General features: G+C 60.9%; 1 protein-coding gene across 1 annotated transcript in view; it reads right to left on the minus strand.

Annotated features, from left to right (window-relative positions):
- Positions 1 to 4,149: 4,149 nt before the first annotated feature.
- Positions 4,150 to 17,792, minus strand: part of CLPTM1 (CLPTM1 regulator of GABA type A receptor forward trafficking) — a 29,123-nt gene continuing 15,480 nt past the window's right edge. Inside the window, exons 4-14 of the mRNA XM_021681328.2 lie at positions 17,505 to 17,663; positions 15,574 to 15,691; positions 11,401 to 11,486; positions 10,408 to 10,528; positions 9,593 to 9,837; positions 8,780 to 8,873; positions 6,638 to 6,828; positions 6,270 to 6,365; positions 5,839 to 5,974; positions 5,080 to 5,247; positions 4,150 to 4,914 (exon numbers count right to left, since the gene is read on the minus strand). Coding sequence (XP_021537003.1) covers positions 4,610 to 4,914; positions 5,080 to 5,247; positions 5,839 to 5,974; positions 6,270 to 6,365; positions 6,638 to 6,828; positions 8,780 to 8,873; positions 9,593 to 9,837; positions 10,408 to 10,528; positions 11,401 to 11,486; positions 15,574 to 15,691; positions 17,505 to 17,663 — 1,719 coding nt within the window. The 3' untranslated portion in view covers positions 4,150 to 4,609. The remainder of the gene's footprint in view (positions 4,915 to 5,079; positions 5,248 to 5,838; positions 5,975 to 6,269; positions 6,366 to 6,637; positions 6,829 to 8,779; positions 8,874 to 9,592; positions 9,838 to 10,407; positions 10,529 to 11,400; positions 11,487 to 15,573; positions 15,692 to 17,504; positions 17,664 to 17,792) is intronic.

Here is a 17,792-nt window from a genome sequence, read left to right on the forward strand (position 1 = left end):
GCGGGGGGCGCCGGGCCGGGCCGGGCGGGCGGCGGGCGGGGGCGGGGCGGCGGAATTCCCCGGCGCCGCCGGCCTGCGCGCCCATTGGCCCGCACCCCATCGTGACGTCACGCTAGGGGAACGGGAAAACCCCCACGCGTCACGTGGTCGCGGGGGCGGGGCCGGCCGGGAAGAGGAGGCCGGGCGCACGGGAGGGGCTGGACCAGCGCCGCTGCCCTTTGCTGTGGCGGAGACAACTGAGGCTTGCTTAGGGCCACTCACGTCCCACCCATGGGGCAAGTCGGGAAACTGAGGCCCGTCCCCCAGGTCTGCCAGCGGGAGCTGACCCTGCTGTTTCTCTGGCTGTAAGGGAAGCTTCGGGAGCAGGAAGTTGCCAGGGCTCCAGCTGCCATGGGTAGTAATGATCTTTAGGAAAACCACACTCTCTCTATGCCTCAGTTTCTTCAACTGTAAATTGGGGTTGAAGATACTTAAACGTTTATGGCTAGAATGCCAGTTTTAGGATTTGTCTGTTTTGTTCCTTGCTCTAACCCTAGTGCCTAGCATAGCCCTTGGAACACAGTAAGTGTCCAATAAATGTTTATAGAGTGGATGGATGTTTTATCCCTCTCCCACTGCCCCTTCAAGTTTCCTAATAGCCCAGAACACTTTCAGCTCAAGGGCTCGGTAACTCAGTGTGGGAACATCAACCGGGGAGCTCCCAGTGTGCATACTGAGCTGTGTGCCCAACCCCTGAGCAAAGGGCTTACCTGCAGGCCTCACAGACGCCTCCCGGCTTGCACCAGCATCTGAGGCAAGTGATCAAATCAGGATTATTGCAGAGAGGAGGAGACTGAAGCTCCAAGAAGGGCAGCCCTTTGGTTAGGTCACATTCCTCTGCCTTCCCTGTCCCTGAAAATGACTAGTTGACCATCAATCAGGTCCTAACTGGGATGCCCGGCACCCTCAGACCGCAGAGCCAAGGTTTGGCATCCTGTGTCTGCTTCTGTAAAATTTCCACGTATGACCCACACAGCCTCATTGATTCATTCGACATACACTTACTGAGCACCTGCTGTGTGCCAGGGCCTGCACTGGGCACCGGGTCAGGGCAGTCACCAAACCGGGCTGGCTACCTGCTCGTGGGAAGCAGAATCGTGCATAGCAGCAGTCTCAAAGTGTGGCCCTCAGCCCTTCAGGTAATGCAGAGAGCTCAAGCCCAAGCTAGAGAGCTACTGCTGTAGAGCAAAATATCAAGCAAACTTTTTCCACAAAATCTGGGTTTTGTATAATTTTCATGTCAAAGCAAATATTTTTCTTGAGATTTTTTTTTCAACCACTTAAACATGTAAAAATCACACAAATACTAGGAAAAGCTGGGTTTGGCCTGCAGGCTCTAGTCTTGTGTTCAACAAGAGCATTGCAAGAGAGGTTATGATGTGAGGGTCCAGAATCAGGCTGTCTGGGTTCAAATCGTAGGTCTCCCACTTACCAGCCATGTGACCTCAGGCAACTGACTCTCTCTGAGCCTCAGTTTCCCTGTCTGTAAAATGGGTCTTATAATAGGATGGTTGTGAGGCTTAACTAAGATACTAAAAATAGTGGACACTTGCATATGGCTCTTACATGTGCTGGGCACTGTTCCAAAAGCCGGGGACACAGCAAGGAACCCAACAAAAGCCCCTGCCATCACATGGAACTGAAATCCAAGGTGGGGGAGACGGATGGAAAAGTAGAGAAGCAAATATATATGTATGTCCGGTGGTGATGGCGACATTACAGAATAAAGCAGGATATATGGATTGGGTTTGGAGGGTACGGTTTGGGGGAGGACGTTCAGGGAAGGTCGATGACATTGAGCAGAGTTGAAATGATGAAGGGTCTATGTGGCTATCCAGGGAAGTGTGTGAGGCACAGGGAACAGCAAGTGCAAAGACCCTGAGGTGGGAACACACATGGCATGTTCAAGGAACAACAAGGAGGCTGAGAAGTGGTGGACATGAGGATTGAATGACAGCCTGTAAGGTGATGGGGATATTGAATAACATTACATTTGATAGACGAAGCAAACCACAAACATCCCTTAGACTAGAGTTTGGCTCATGATAAGGAACATCGAATTGCGGCTCCTACGATAGGACCCGGAGCCCACTTGATGCCCCCCCTGCCCCTTGCAAACATCGGGCCTCACCACTGTTTATTGGGTAAATAACTGGAGGGACAGGTCAGAAATCCTCAGCACTCGGGGCTTCTGCTGGGCTTTGAGCCCCATGAGGGCAGGCCTGGGCTGTCTTGTTCCCTGCTGTGTAAACAGACACCCCCCCCCCCCCCGCCCCAGCTCAGGGCAACGTGCAGGGGAGGGGCTCAGGAAAAGTCTGTGGAGTGACTGCATATCAGTTTCTCTACTAGTCTGTTAATGCAGGCCCTGTCAAGGTCCACACTTCTGGACGTGCGCATGTCTGTGCAAGTCAGGAGTGTACAAACGTGCTGAGCAAACATTCCCGGGGGACAGAGCAGTGACCAAGACAGCCCCGGCTCGTTCCAGTGGAGAATAACCTGTCTCCAGACAGTGTTGACCCACAGCGAACAGGGCTGGGGTGTGAGAACCCAGGGTGCTGGGCGGGGGGGGGGGGGGGGGGGAAGCAGAGCAGGTGGTCAGGGAGGGCTTCCTGGAGGAAGAGGCATTGGAACCACAATATGGAGGATGCATAGGATAAGGTAAAGTTGTGTGCCTTGGGGCATGTCCCAGGTAAGGGGAGAGCAGGGTCTAGAGCCCGAAGGTAAGAGATCATGGCAAGTTAAAGCAAGGGAGATGCATCAGGCTGTAAGGGTTAAATCCCATCCCCTCAAGGTCTCGTGCGTTAGGAGCCTGGCCTCTTCTCCCAAGGGTACTGGCAACCATGGTAGGTTCCGAGCAGAGGACCCATAGGGTCAGGTTTGTGCTTTAGAAAACCCTCTGGCTGCTGAGCAAATGGGAGGGGCAGGACTGGGACAGAAGAGGGAACAGCCTGGACCAGGTGGTCTCAGACGAAGTGAAGAGGTGAGGCTCCCGAGTGATGGGGGTGCGGGTTATAGCTGAGGGGCCTCGCCAAAGTCTTGGGCGTGTTCCTGTAGGAGGCCAGTGAGTCCAGGTGGCCTGAGAGCTTCCTTGGTTCCCAGAGTCATGGGACAGAAGCCCTGCAGGGGGGCCCGGGCTTTCTCCCGGGGCACTGGCAACTGTGAAATGAGGCGGGGGGGAGGGGCGTGGGGGGAGGGGGGGGGGGGCCGAGGCGGGCCCCGGGTGCCTGAGGTGAGGAGGAGCCTGCTGTCCCATGTGTGTACACGTGGGGCTCTGCGTATGCCAACACCTCCTGGGCCCTCCTGGATTCCCTGCCTGGCTCCGCAGGGCAGGGTGGCAGGTGGAGCCTGGTGTGGTCCTCAGCCCTGGGGGCCTCCTCTCCCAAAACAGTAAATCTGGAAATGCGGGGTCCCAAGCCCTCAGAGCACAGGGACACCCAGAGACCTATGTCCTTGTCTATAAAGTGGGTGAACAGTCCCAGCACCCAGGTAGCTGGGAAGACACGTGTGCCACGCACTAAGGTCTTGGCTGGGTCCTGAGGGCGGGCAGCCCCGAGGATGCGGAGGTCACCCCAACAGCTCCAGAGCACCACTCTGCCTAAGGATGCGCCCCTGTACCCTTACTGCAACCCCGGGCAGAGAGCTCACAGGCCCAGAGAAGTGAGGTTGCGTGTCCAGCATACGGGGCCTGCTGAACGAGTTAGTCTGACGGGCAGTTATCAGGACAGCGGGTGTCTGGGGGGGTCTACTCGAGAGCCCGGCCTGTGCTGCTGCCCCCCGCCTGGCAGCGTGAGGCCAGGAGACAATCACTGGGCACTGGCAAGGCTCAGCCTCGGCCGGCCAGACGCAGCCTCATGGTGAGAACACAGGTACAAGAAGGTCCCAGCGAACAGCTTCCCATCTGTGAAATGGGGACAGTTACTGAAGCCCCTCGGAGGGCTGCTGGGAGGGGGAGAAGCGTGAGGAAGGGGCCTGGCCACGAGGGTCCCTGTCTCCTACTGTGTCCTGCACCCTGCAGGTCTCCCTCGCAGACCCAGGAGAGCCACCCGCAGCCCGGCGAAGCTACCCTCCGGGGTGGCAGAGGAAGGCAGGCACGAAGGGGGATTGCTGAGTTTAAGTTAAACACCCATATGAATTTATTAAATCCAGACTGTGTTAAAGGGCGGCGGTCTGGGAGGAGGGGCGTGGCCGCGGGACAAGGGACAAGATGATGGATGGCCATGGGCATCCCACAGAGGGGCCCTGGCCGCTCTCCCCGCCTGGCCCCCAACCTCGGCAGCGCCACGTCGGCTTCACCATGATTCCCAATGGTGCTGGGCTGGCAGGGCGAGATGGCTAGAAACACAGAGGAACATACGGACAGACGGCGCCTCCACAGACAACGTGTCCTGGCCTGCCCCGGCCCCCTGACACACGCTGGGCTCCGGCCCGAGGGGGGCCTCCCGCCGCCCTGGCCCGATCTGTCCAGGGAAAGGGCAACAGGGAGGGGAGGCGAGGGGGCCAGGACAGCGTGGGTGGGTGGGGGTGGCGGTGGTCACCAGGAGCCGGAGCGGAAGAGGAGGACCAGGGGCGGCTAATCCCTTTTCTTGTCCTCTGCTGGCTTTGGAGGGGCTTCCTGGGGCTCGGTGGCAGAGCTGGCCCCCTGGGTGGGCTTGGCGGGCAGGGGCGTGGAGGCCTCCTCCCTGGCGGCGGCGGCGGCGGCGGCGGTTGTGGTGGGGGCCGGGGCGGGTGGGGGTGGGAGGGCCCCTGCTGCTGTGGGGGCCTCGGCCACAGGGGCGGCTGCCGTCGGGGCCTCGCCACTCATGCCAAACTCATTCACCCGCGTGGGGTCGACACGGTAGATCCACCGTTGGTAGAGGTAGATGAAGAAGACCACATCTGGGGGTGGGGTGAGGGGGGCAGTGTGAGAGGAAGGGGCCCGCCCGGCACCCCAGGACTGAGCCCATAGGCCGACGCTGTGGCACCTCCCTCGGCCCAGGGCCCTGCCTGCGCCCGGCTCTCGGGGCCTCCCGCCGGGCCTCCCGCCCGCCCACTGGACCTCACCGTCCCGCAAGCAGCCGATCCGGTACATGACGGGCATCTTGATGACAAAGGCAAACAGGTCGTCGATGAAGGTGTTGAGGGCCTTGTAGGTAAGCATGCGCCAGGGCAGGTGGGCCACAGACTTGAGCTTGTAGTTGATGAAGAGCTGGGGGGTCATGGTGATGAAGCCTGCAGTGATGATGGAAGGAGCCCCGTGAGCCCAGGAAGGGGTGCCCTGACCCCCGACCTCTCTGACCGCACTTCCGGTCTCTCTCTCCTCCCTGTTCCCCGGCCACCCGGGCCTCCTTGCCGCTCCCACCCCCAGGCGCATCTTACCACAGCTTCCTCACCAGCCCCCTGGGCATCTTTCAGGCCTCGGTTTACACACCATCTCCTGAGAGAGGTCTCCCCAACCCCCTCAACTTCAGCCCCTCGTGGCACTTGCCACGTGCTGTGACTCGCCTGTCTGCTGGTCTACTCTGAAGGGGCCCTGAGGGACAAGGACTGAAACGTACCGTGCACGGCCTCCTGGAAGTCCTCCCTGACCCCCAGCCTAGACCGGGCACCCCTCCAAGGCTCCTCACGTGCCACCCCTGCCCACCCTGGGTCGTCCCCGTCTGGGGATGAGTCTCTCCCGCACGGGACCATGAGCATTAGGAGGACGGGGCCAGGCTGACTGGACCCGGCTGGTCCCCTGCGTGGCCCAGCACGGGACCCAGGAACGTGTGCTGCTGAGTCTGCCCTAGGCAGGGGTGCCGAGTGTGGCGAGGGCCTGCTCACCGAAGGTCAGCAGGAAGCCATAGAGCATGCTGAGCACCCAGGAGTACCAGCCCTTGTGCTCCAGGTACAGGAGACTGTAGACAGCATAGCAGCCCAGGAGCGGGAACAGGATCCACGACAGGTACCGGAACGCCATCTGTGGGGCACAGGGCGGGGCTGGCACCCCTGCTCCCCACCCTCACCCACCCACACCTGGGCTGGCAGGCCAGACCAGGGGAATTTCCAGGTGGCCCTGGGAACTCAGGACTTGGACAGGAAGTATACACAGCAGGCACGGAACACTGGCGGGTGTGACACAGGCCATAAAGAATGGATGGGCCCGTCAGGCGGCAGGCAGATGCCCTGGACCCCCACCCACTGCCCATCTCCTGGTCCAGAGGTGTGTGGGTGCTTGGAGACCCTCCCCGGGGCCCAGTGTGGGGGACACTCACATCATCATACACTTTGGTCGAGGACTCGATGTACGTGGACTTGTCTTTGAAGGTTGGGCGGGGGAAGAGTCCTGCCACCTTGTGCTCCCGGTCCAGCTGCAGACAGAGAGGGAGGCCGTGGTCAGCTGCCACCCTGGCTCCCACCCCCAACCCCCGCCAGTTCCAGCCCCTGCCCTTCCTCACTGTTCCCAGTTCCCCTGCCCCACGTGTGACCCAAAAAATCCCCTGGTGCAAAAACCCCCTTGGTCCTGGGAGCGCAACAGGCATTGGGAAACCCCCAGGGGCCAGCTCCAGGGTCTGGCTGGGGCAGACAACCCCCATTTCAACCCCCCGGCGGCCCCCAGAAGAGCACAGGGGCCCGGCCTTACCCGGACGTCCATGACCTTGGTGATCTTCCAGAGGTCGATGAGGACCCCGATGAAGACGCTGACCTGGACCACGAAGTTGGTCTCGTTGTCCAGGATATAGAGAAGGACCACGAAAGACTGGAAAACGCCGAAGAAGACGGAGCGCACGGACAGGCCCTCCAGAGACTGCCGGCTATTCCAAAACTGGATATCTGCACAAGATTGGGGTGAAGCCGAGGGGCTGTGGAGCGTCCCTCCGAGTCCCTCCCGCAGCTCCCTCAGGCCCCATCCCCCTCAGAACCCCCCGACGAGGTGCTGGGCCTGCCACGGGGGAGGGGTGCACACCACCCTCCCCTCCCAGGAAGAGTCTCTGCCTCACGGACGCCACCCAGAGCAGTCAACAGGGTGGCGGCGGCAGGGATGGGGACGGTGGCCCCTGCCACGTCCTGGTGCTCTCCACACGCTGGGAGCTGAGGCTGCTCAGGGAAGCCCCATTCCTCAGGCCACAGAGGCTGCCCTGGCAGAACGTGGGTGCAAGCCAGGTCCGCACGACACCAGAACCTGGCTGTCCACCTGGTGCCAGGCCACCTCCCCTGGGCAGGAGGCTCTGGGCCGTGCACTTCGAGACCAGCTCGTCCAGCCCACCACCCTGAAACCCGGAAGGACCTTGGGCACTCCTGGGGCGCAGACAAGGCCCTGGGCTCTGGTCCCCAAGCAGAGCTCCTTCCCGTGCCCCTGCTGGGCCCCCACCCACAGGGCCAGGCGGCCCCCGTCTGAGCCCTGGCCTCCCATGGGCCAAAGCAGGTACCAGCGCGGCCTAACACCTGCAGCCACAGGCAGCCGACCCACCACGATGCCGGTCGTACAGAAGAGAAGCCAGGCCCAGGCTCACACATGGCTGGCCCCCCATCGGCGTGCAAAGCTATCCACCCACTCTGATTCCGATTCCAGAGCTCCGGCACACTCGGCAGGCTTGCCCCACCCCCCTATCGGACCATCGGGCCCTGAGGAGACCTGAGGGGGACACTCCTAGAGCCCCCCAGTACTGACTGGGAACAATGGGTCTGGAGACGGAGTTTGGTTGCAGGCAGGTAGATGTGAGTCCCGCCTCAGGCCAGGGCGGCAACAAGCACGGGTTGTAAAGGCGCCCCGGGCCCATGCTCCCCACTGGGTGACCTCGGGCGAGGGACCAACCCCCCCCCTTGCCCTCATTTCTCAGGAGGAAGTGGGACCGCGGGCGACCCAGCTGGAAGTCAGCAGGAAGTCTGGGCGCCCGGGCATGGCTGGGCACGGTGAGTGCTCCCTGCGGCCCCGCTAACAACTCCCTCCCTCCCGGTGGTCGCCACCACCTACCGTCCAGTTTGGATGTTAGGAACTTCTAGAAGGTAACGCTCAACCGTGGCAGTATTGTCAAAAATGGTAACACCCGTTAGGACTGCTGCCAGCACAAGGTGCAGAGTGGCAGGCCTCCCTAGGAAGGACGCGGTGGCCCACACGGCTTCGAGGAAGAAAGCAGGTGTCGCAGCCCCTGCCTGGGTCCAAATCCTGGCTCTGTCACTTGGCAGCCGCGTGACTGCAGGCAAGTCACCTAACCTCCCTGAGCCTCCACTTCCTCACCTGTGAGCCTGGAGGTAACAACAGGCTCCCTCGTGGGGCTGGGGCCGTGGGGACTCCACAAGCTAACCAATGAGGGCGCTGGCCACCAGCACTGCTGGCCTTTGCAACCTAGGGGCCCTCTGGGGACAGGGCTGTCACCTTCCCACTCAGTGGGCCCTGTCCACTCAGCCTCGAAGGGTCTCCAACGAGAAGCCTGCTGTGTGGAGCAGCAGGAGCGGCTCTGGGGCTTCCCTCATTGATCCCGGCTTCGGAGTTCCCCGGCCCCGCTTCCTGGTGGTGCCATCCCGGCCTTCACCGGAGCAGCAGGCCAGCTCCTTCCCCAGCACCACACCCGCTGGATGGGAGTTTCTGGGCTGGGAGTTTTGGGGCCGTTACCCTCCCTAGCTCCTCAGGCCTCTGGAAAGTGGGGCCGAGAGACCCCACATAGAGGGAGAACCTATGGGGAGGGAGGAAGAGGGGGAAGGGGGCAGGCCCTACCCCCCACCACACACCCTCCTATCCCCAGCCCCCCCATGGCCTCCCACTGGCCCCAGGGGCCCACCCTACCGTTCTTGAAGGCCAGGAACTCAAAGACACTGTGGACGATGGACACGATGATGGTGAGCGCCAACAGGTAGGGGTTGGTCTCCAGGAGTGCAACCTGGGGGTGGGGGTGGGGGGCGATGCCTGTGAGCACAGCCGCGCCCTCGCCCAGGGGTGACCACTGCAGCACCTTCACTAGCCAGCCCCGCTCTCCTTCCCCTGGACCCCAGAGGCCCCGAGCCCTGGAGCTGCCCCGGGGAAGGAGAGAGCACGCCGGCCAGCAGGAGAGTGGGTGAGGGTGGGCAGAGGGGCACAGAGGGCCAGGTGAGTGCTGTGCAGACGGGTGGGGGTCAGGGGGACGGAGAGACAGTGACGGGGCGAGAGGCAGGGACCGAGATAGATGAAGGGACAGTTGGGGTGAGGACTGGAAACTCAGCACCGAAGACAAGCCCAGGGAGGCACAGCCAAGTCTCCAGGTCACAGACGCAGGCCAAGAGAAAGGTGCGAACAGAAGACGTTCAGGGCCGCAGTAAGAGGGAGCAGAAGCTCGGAGTTGGAGCCCAGGGTCAAGGAGACAGGCTGGGGGCGGGGGTGCAGGTCCAGACCAGAAAGGTCTGGCTGAGGCGACAGAAAAGCCGTGACAAGGATGACAAGGAGGCCCCCAGAAGCCTCGGAGACAGGACCCCCAGAGCCAGCCGGGGCCTGCTGTGGGGAGGGGGCCCGAGAGGTTGCGAAACTGGGCAGGGAGCTCGGGCTGGAGGTCCCCAGGCTGCCGGCGGGCCCACTTCCCCTTCGTGCAGCCCAGGAAGGGGCTGGAAAGCCCCCGTGCCGCCTCACCTTCACCGAGTCCTGCTCCTCGTCTGACTGCTCGTACAGCTCGTCACCCAGGAAGTTCCAGGGCGACTTGGTGCTCTGGGCGGCGTACAGCTGCCAGCGCCAGAGCGAGAGCGGGCAGAAGGAGACGCGGAGCGGCAGGCTGGCCAGGCTCTCGTTGATGGGGTAGTAGTCCTTCTGCAGGTTCCAGTAGTCATTGAAGTAGATGATGGGGTAGTAGTCCCCACTCACGGCGTCGAACTTCACATCTGCGGGCACGTGGGGCAGGGGCACCGCTCAGCCGGGGCCAGAGGCCACCGGCATCCAAGAGGGCGGGGACATCCCTCAGGCCTCCAAGGGCAAAGGTGGCAGATTCAGATGTCCACGGGGACCCCAGGCAGAGACCAGAGAACAGGTGACGCTTCTCGGCTACACCACGGGGAGCTGAAGAGCTGCTTGACCTCCGTGGAGGGGATGGGGTGGAGAGGGCTGGGCAGGCCCCACCTGAAGGGGATATCCCTGGCTCGGCTCCAACCCACGGCTGCCCGGCCAATGACCACGCATCAGGGTGTTGTAAAAGAAGTCAGGAATCTGGGTTTTTCAGCGATGCCGTCCCAACTTCAAAAGTTGGCAACAGCTCATGGGCTAGATGAGGCTTGCCAGAGGACTGGTTTGGGCACACAGGGGGTCAGTGCTGGGGTCACCGGGAGGTGCAGGAAGGAGAGGAGAGAAAGGGGAGTGCCGTGGGGGGGGGGGGGGGGGGGGGCTAGGGGGTGGTGGAGACCCAGTCAGATCTCGCAGGGAGTTGGGGCCGGGGCCCGAGGGGGCTGGGGGCTCACACTGGTCCAGAGGCGGCGGCACGCTGCCCTTCACCCACGGCGTGTGGTCGTCCACGATGTTGATGGTGATGTTGGGGTGCCAGTGGGAGATCACCTCCACGGGACCGTAGTCCTCGGCCCTCTGAGGGAAGATGGGGTGAGGCGGGGTTGGGGGAGGGGGGCCTCAGAGGCACCTGCCTGCTTCCTCCTGAGGGCTTCCGTGACATTGAGATAGCAGAAGAGTAAACCACCACAGTGACCGCTGGCCGAGGGCTTACGTCAGATGATCCCCGTACCAGCCTTTCCAGAATCTTCCCCCATCCCCCGCCCTGGATCCCACCGCCCCCCTGCCCCCAGCCACCTAACAGAGCAGGAAACCGAGGCCTGAGAATGTGGATGCGCTCATATGCCAGGCTGCAAGGCGTGGCCTGGTGACAGCACGAGTGTGGGACCCACACGCAGCCTCCGCACGGGGGCCGTCCCTCCTGTCCCTCCTGTCCCTCCCGTCCCTGTGCAGAAAGCCTCCCTCTCCCTTCCCTGGGCTCTTGGTGCCCAGCACAGGTTAGCACCCCCAGCACCCCCAGCCTGCCAGGGAGTATTCCTGCCACAGTCACGTTATCAGCTGCCTACTCTGGGCCGGGCTGCCTGCGCGTGAATCCTGGCCCTGCCACGTCCTGGCTGTGACAGCTGGGGCAAGTCTCCTTGTCTGAACACGGGAATAGTGACAGGACCTTCTCGACAGGGCTGGGCGAAGCGGCTAAGTCCGTCTAAGTACCTGCTCCCCGGGTGCCGGCTGCTACACCCTCGCCTGAAACCCGCCCCAATCTGAGAGGTAGCTCTGCTTCCTCGCCTGGTTTCCAGAGCAGAAACGGAGGCCCTGAGAGGTGAGGCGGCCTGACCAAGCCTCCGCTGGGGCTCAGTGGTAGCGTCCGAGGGGAACCCATGGGGGCTGGCTGCTGGGCGGTGAAGGGCCCAGACGCTCCCCCGAGGCCCCACAGCTCCGCTCCCGTTTACCTTGATCATTTCTGGATCGGCTTCTGTCTCTCCCGTCAACAGGTTCTTGGTTTTCTGAAATCGCCGGCGCTTGTATTTGTTGATCACTGTGGGAGGGGAGGCGGAGGCAAGAGGGCAGACAGGACAGCGACTGGCACCAGATACCAGACCTCTGCCCGCCACCAGCCACTCGCTGGTCTCCCGAATGTGCTCTTGCACCCCGAAACAAGGGGACAGCAACGGGAGCCCGAGAGCCTGAGCTGCCGTCTCAGACCTCATCCCATCACTTCCCCATCTTGGCAGGGACACCCACACCTGCCAAACTGCCCCAGGCAAAAACCTGGAGTCTTCCTTCTCCAGAACCTGCTCCATCCGTTCCATCAGCCATTCCAGGGACACCCCCCAACCCCCGGCCCAGCTCGTGCCTCACAACCAACCACTCCTCCCACCTCCGGGGCCCCACCCAGGCCAGCCACGGCGCCCCCCTCCCGATGACCACAGTCCTTGCCCCATGACCTGCTCTCCACAGGGCAACCAGCAATTCTTTTAGACCGAGTGTCTGTTGTTCTCCTGCTGCTCCAGAAACCCAGAAGGCTCCCGCTCCCTGAGCAGGGCGCCTGCGATGCTCACCACGGCCCCACTGACCTCCTGCCCTCGCCCGCCTCACTCCTCCCTCCCCAAATCTGCCAGCCCTGGGCCTTCGGAGGCCCTGCTCCATCTCCCTGGCACGCATCCACCGTGGCCGGAACCTTCCCGGTGGGCTCCTTCGTAGCCTTCCGGTCCCTGGTGAAATGCCCCTCTTCCGCAGGCTTCCCCGCCCCCCCACTGCAGGAGGCCATCCTGCTGTCCTGCTCGCCATTTCTGCCTCCCTCCCTACTTTTTATCCTCCCCGTCGGCTGGCTGGCCTGCTCTCTGCCTCCTCCAGTCCACGAACCCCAGGACTGACAACTAGTAGAACCCCGTGAACATCAACAGGCAGGCTGCCGACAGTTCTGGAGAAGGCCCGAGCCACCAATATGAGAACTACTATGGGGCTGTGAATCCCCAGCCAGGAGTGGACCTCACTTCTCTTGCGGGGGCCAGGTGGACTACAGGCTCCCTGCTGCCCAGCCCAGAAGATTGCCAAGACCTGGCAGGAAGAGGAGGCCGGTGCTTGCTTATGCCCCATTTCCCCTCCTCCACCCTGGCCTGGTACTTTTCACTCTTCCTTATGCTAAGACGAACCACGGCTTGCCCCTCTGGTGACTTCTCCATCCTGCCCCTGCGGGCCCAGGAGAGATGGGGAAATGGGAAAGGGAGCTGGCCAAGAGCGGGGGCTCTGGGGTCATATCCTGGCTCTGTCTCCCTGAGGGACGCTGGTGAGCTACGTCACTTCCCTGGGCTTCAGTCCCTCCTCTGGAGAAGGGGGTTCAAAGCACCACCCCTTCTTGGCAGGACCACTGTGAAGAGCACAGCCAGGCCGCATCCGTGCCCATCACATTTCCACAAACCACAGGGCCCAGATCCCTCCCACCCACCCAGAACCAGGACTCGGGGCGTCTACGGATGAGCTCAAGTTCAAAAATGCTTCTGGGAATTGGCTTTCGGTTTCAGCCCAGGGCCTGCTGCTCTTTCTTGTTACCATGAACGCTACCCCCACTCCTATCATGTTAGTTCATGTGAGACCTTGCCCCCACCCCCGGGGAACACAGGAAACACCCGAGGGTGGGCCTCCTGGAGGAAACCTTCCAGGGGGACACGCTCTGCCATTGTTCCACACCTGGGAGAGGCTGTCCAGGGAAGGGAGGAGCTGTGCCCAGCCCAGCCCCAGGAGGAGAGAGGCTTTGGTTTAAGTGGAGACCATTCTACAACTGGGTGGCATTCAGACTGGATTGTAACACGAGATGGATCTGACTTCTGTCTGGGAGAAGAGCCCCCCTTTCTAGGAGTTATAGCTTCCAGAACTGCACCAGCCAGTACAGTAATGGGCACGTGAGGCTATGGACACTGACCAGGTGGCTGGTCCGAACCAAGATCTGCTGTGAGTGTAAAACACATAGTGGACTTCGAAACTTAACGCAAGAAAGAATGTAAAATAGCTCACTAATTTTTTACACTGATTACATGTGGAAATGACAATATGTTGACTTCAATAAAATTATTACTAACGCTCACGTGGCCACTAGGAAGCATAAAGGACTTGCGGGGCTGGTGTTATATCTATGGGACCGTGTTGCTCTAGGTATTGACTACCGGTCTTCCGGGGAGAGGGGGGCTTTTCTGACCCCATACTCTCGTTCCTCCCTCTGGACTTGGCGTGTGGCCAGCTCTGAGCCCCTTCATGTCCCTGCTCCAAGGGGTCCCAGCTGTGAGATGGGGGAGGGAGGCCTGGTGAATCCTAGTGGGCTTTTCAGGTCCAGGGGCTGCAGATTCTCTTTCGCAGACCATGCCAACATGTGTCACACTGACCGTGGACGTGACCTTAACCACGCCTCAATACTGAGCACGTTCCCCAAAGGCAGAACCACAGAAGAGAACAGTGGCGTCGATGGGGGGGCAAATGGGATGCAAGAGAGCAGCCGCTCTCTTGGGTCACATTCAAGGCCACCTCTGAGGCGTCAGGCACATTTAAGCCGGACCCCTGATCCATGCCGCTCACGGGGCCACAACTGTGGCGACTACCCATGCAAGCCACACTCCCTCTGCTTGCCTCTGCCTGCACCAGATCCTGCTAACGGAAGCCAGCTGGGCAGAACATCCCACGGACCACATTCCACAGACACGATCACAGAACAGGCTCACCACACACGAGGGGACTTTTCCAGATCAGTTTTTGGAGGCTGATATGGGTTCACCAATTGTTATTTTTGCCCACTACAGAGGATAATGAAAAAATTATCATCCTTTGGGATATTTTTACACCCCCGAAGTTAGGGAAGGCCTAACCCAACAAGGAGAAGCGCATCCATTGCTGCCCCACGCAGAAACAGCCGGAGGGATCTGAACTAAATCCCCAGGCGCAATGAAATAAAAGCGAGGCGGGCACACGAGATTCATGACAGGGGAAAGGGAACTTTCCGAGGGAGCCGCTGAGTTTCTAGATCTGCTGAAACTCAAGTAACCCCAGCTGCCAATCAGGAGACAGTGGATTCAAGGACAAAGACCCCAGGAGGGAGGAAAAGGACACAACCACGACTAATCTCATACAAAACGAGAAGTCGGGACAGGAAGGGAAAAAGGACTACGTTCAGCACGTGGCTCCGATGCCAATAAGCCAAGTACTCAAAAGCACCTGAACACGAATATTAATCTCCTCAAAATTCTCGTTCCTGTGTTGGGCTTTTCTCTCCTCTGGGGAGCTTTGGAGGTTAAGTAACAGAGAAACAGCGACAGGAACTTGCAGGCAGTGGGCTGGGGGGAGTGGGGCCGGGGGAGGAGGGGGGAGGAGGGGGGAGGGGAACAGGAGACTGAGGACTTGCACTGTCTTGCTGAATTACTTGAATTTGGAACCATGTGTGTGCAAGAAGAGATGAAATGGAAGACGATGCTCCGGGTGGAGAAAACCCCTGCTCGCTACTGGGCCATGTCAGAAGTCGCAAATGGCTCGCCCGGACCCAAGGCTTCCTGGGGTCGCTCACAGTCCTTAGGGTTTGTGCTTGCAGTCGGGATGGCCGGGTGGCCAGCCAGAATGAGAATGGGGGACCTCGTCTGGCTGCACGGCCCTCACAGCATGCTCTCATGGGACCATCTAAAAGGGGCACCCGGGAGCCAGGCACCTCCGCACAAGGCCCCCAGAGGGTGGCGCGTTTTTGCGGCTCCCATTCGCAGGGACTGGGGTAACACAGACGCACTTACAGACCTCACACGGGATCAAACATAGCCCAGAGTCCTCCCGTTTCCCCTGCTCTCTCCTTCTGGTGTTCATTCACAGACTGCTCCCGAGTGTCTGCTCTGACCAGGCCCGGAAGCGTGCACAAGCCAGCCCCACCCTTCTCTGACCACTGTCCCCTGCCCTTCAGAAGTCCCCTTCTCTGCCTGCTCTTTGACTCCTCTCCCGTCCGCTCACAGGTGTCCACAGAGGTGCAGAGGGTGGGTGGGGCTCGAGCCCAGCCCGCCGACCCCAGCCTCCCTGGGCCTGGGCTTCCTGCCTGCCCCCGTGGGCCTGGCACGGTGGGGGGGGGGGGGGGGGGTCCGCTGCACGGCGGGGGTGCTTACTCCGGGACATGTGGACCGTGGCGAGCCGGCGGTACAGGGCCTTCTGCCGGGGGTCTGGGTGGAAGCCACTCTTGGTGAAGTAGACGTGGATGTAGATGGAGCCATTCTGCTGGACGCTCTGCAAGAATGTGTAACGTGGTGCATAAGTGGATCTGAACTCAGTCTGTGGGCTCCTGTGCGGCTTTCCTCTCACCATCTGTGTCCTCCGCTCTGCTTGTGCCTGTCACCTGCTATCTCCCAGGACGGGGACTACTCTCAGCCCCACCTGTTACAGATGAGGAAACCCAAGAGGGCAGCCACCTGCCTGAGGCCCCGGGGGGACAGCCAAGGCCGATCTGAGGCCTCCGTCGGAGCTCCGTGCAGAACTTGGATTTACTTGTCCCCTTCACTTCCCTCCCTTTTAAGCCCACCTCTGCGTTCATCATGTTTTAACATCTTGGGGCGGGGGTGCGGGGAGGGAGGGGGGGTTCTTAGCTGGCTGAGGAGACTTGCCCCTTCCAGGGCTACTAATTCCTAGAGACAACTCACCTGCCTCTGTACACATCTTTCATATGCAATCCTGCCAATCCCAAGCCCACACTCTACCTACTCCCTTGATCTAATAACTTTTACATACCAAGCTTCCCTAAATCACCCAGGATGGGGTACATGCAGCTGGAGAACACCCCTCTAGCCCAGAGCCCACTGACATCCAACATCCGAAGGAGCCAATCCTAAGCTGTTTCCCCTGCCTGCCTTGCTTTTCCCATGGAAACCCCAGAAAAGGCTCCAGCTGGGCTCCCCCCCCCCCCCCCCGCCCCTTCCTTCTGCTTCTGACCAAACCTGGTGCTTCCCCTGTGGCCCTGCGTGGGAAATGCAAATAGTAAATTAAATCAGGCACAAACGGGCTACCTCCCACCCCAAAGCTGGGAGGGAGGGTTTACTGGCATGCTTGGGAACAGGTCTCACCATCCAACTTGCTACCCCCTGAGCCTTCCTGGGATCGCATCTCAGGGAGGGCTCTGGGGGCTGGGTTGGAGGTCTCAGTGGAACCGCCCCCCCACCCCCCAGCCCCAGTACAGTTATCCTACTCGCCTCAGAAAGACGGAACCCAGACCCTGCTTCCAGGCACCCAGACAGAGCAGACATGCCCCCTCCCCCCAGGGGCTGAGGAGAAGACCTGCTAGGGAGAAATGAATGAGAGGGTGGCCCCAAAGAGATATCAACACCCACTGATTCACTGATTGATTACATTCACCTACTCGTGTATTCGCTCAAGTATTGGCCCCGTGCTGAGCAGGGCTGGGGACACAGCGGTGACCAAACCAGCCCAGGAGTGACCACCCAGAGTGTGCAGGCTTCGATGCAGAAGCCCAGAGAGGGTCCGCTGCCTGAGTCTGAATGTCAAGGAAGGCTTCCTGGAGGAGGCAGGATTTGAGCCTGGGGCTGTGAGAATCCAGAGCCAGGCAGCCTGAGCTCGACTCTCTCACAAGCTCTCTGACCTTCTAAGTCACCCAAGCTGTCTGTACCTCGGTTTCCTTGCCAGTCAGTCAGAGAGGAGAGCTGCCACTTCACAAGGCAGCAGGGAGGCTCCCACTTACTACGGAGCACACACCAAGTGCTCCATCGGTATTAACTACCACTTTCAAACAGGGCTGCTGGGACCCCCAAGGTCGGTTACTCATCTTTCACTGGTTTAAAGCACAGGTTTACACGCCCCTGTAGGTAGCTGGAAGATCCGAGGCCAATTCCAACCCTGTTCACATTTGTCAGCTGGGGAGGCCGAGGCCAAGGGACCCCCGGGGCCTCCCTGTGGTCACACAGCAGGTGGATGGTGGCAGTGTCAGGCTCGGAGCCCGAACTCAGGCTGCAGGACCCGGAGCCGGTTCAAGGAAAGGCCCTCCAGCGTGAGCAGCGCAGCCCTAGAGCCAGAGCCCAGGAGCCGGCCCCACCTGTGGGATGTCGAGCTCGGCGAAGTGCTCGTAGCAGCCGTCCGAGTTCTCGCCGCTCGTCCAGTCGCCGTACACGAGGTCGTGCTGCTCCCAGAACAGCGCTGACGTGGCGTTGAAGTCTGTAAAGTGCTCGTGCTCGGAGATGTACACATGCAGGTTCTGCGGGCAGGGGAGGGGCGGGGAGGGAGCTCAGCTGCTGCCGAGAGCCTCTGAAGGCGGCCAGAGAAGGCGCAGACCAAGAGCCGGGGCATCGGTCGGTGCGCTAAGATGAAGGACTTTGTGGCGGGA

The sequence above is a fragment of the Neomonachus schauinslandi genome, chromosome 16, assembly GCF_002201575.2.
Source record: "Neomonachus schauinslandi chromosome 16, ASM220157v2, whole genome shotgun sequence".
NCBI classification, from domain to species: Eukaryota; Metazoa; Chordata; class Mammalia; order Carnivora; family Phocidae; genus Neomonachus; species Neomonachus schauinslandi.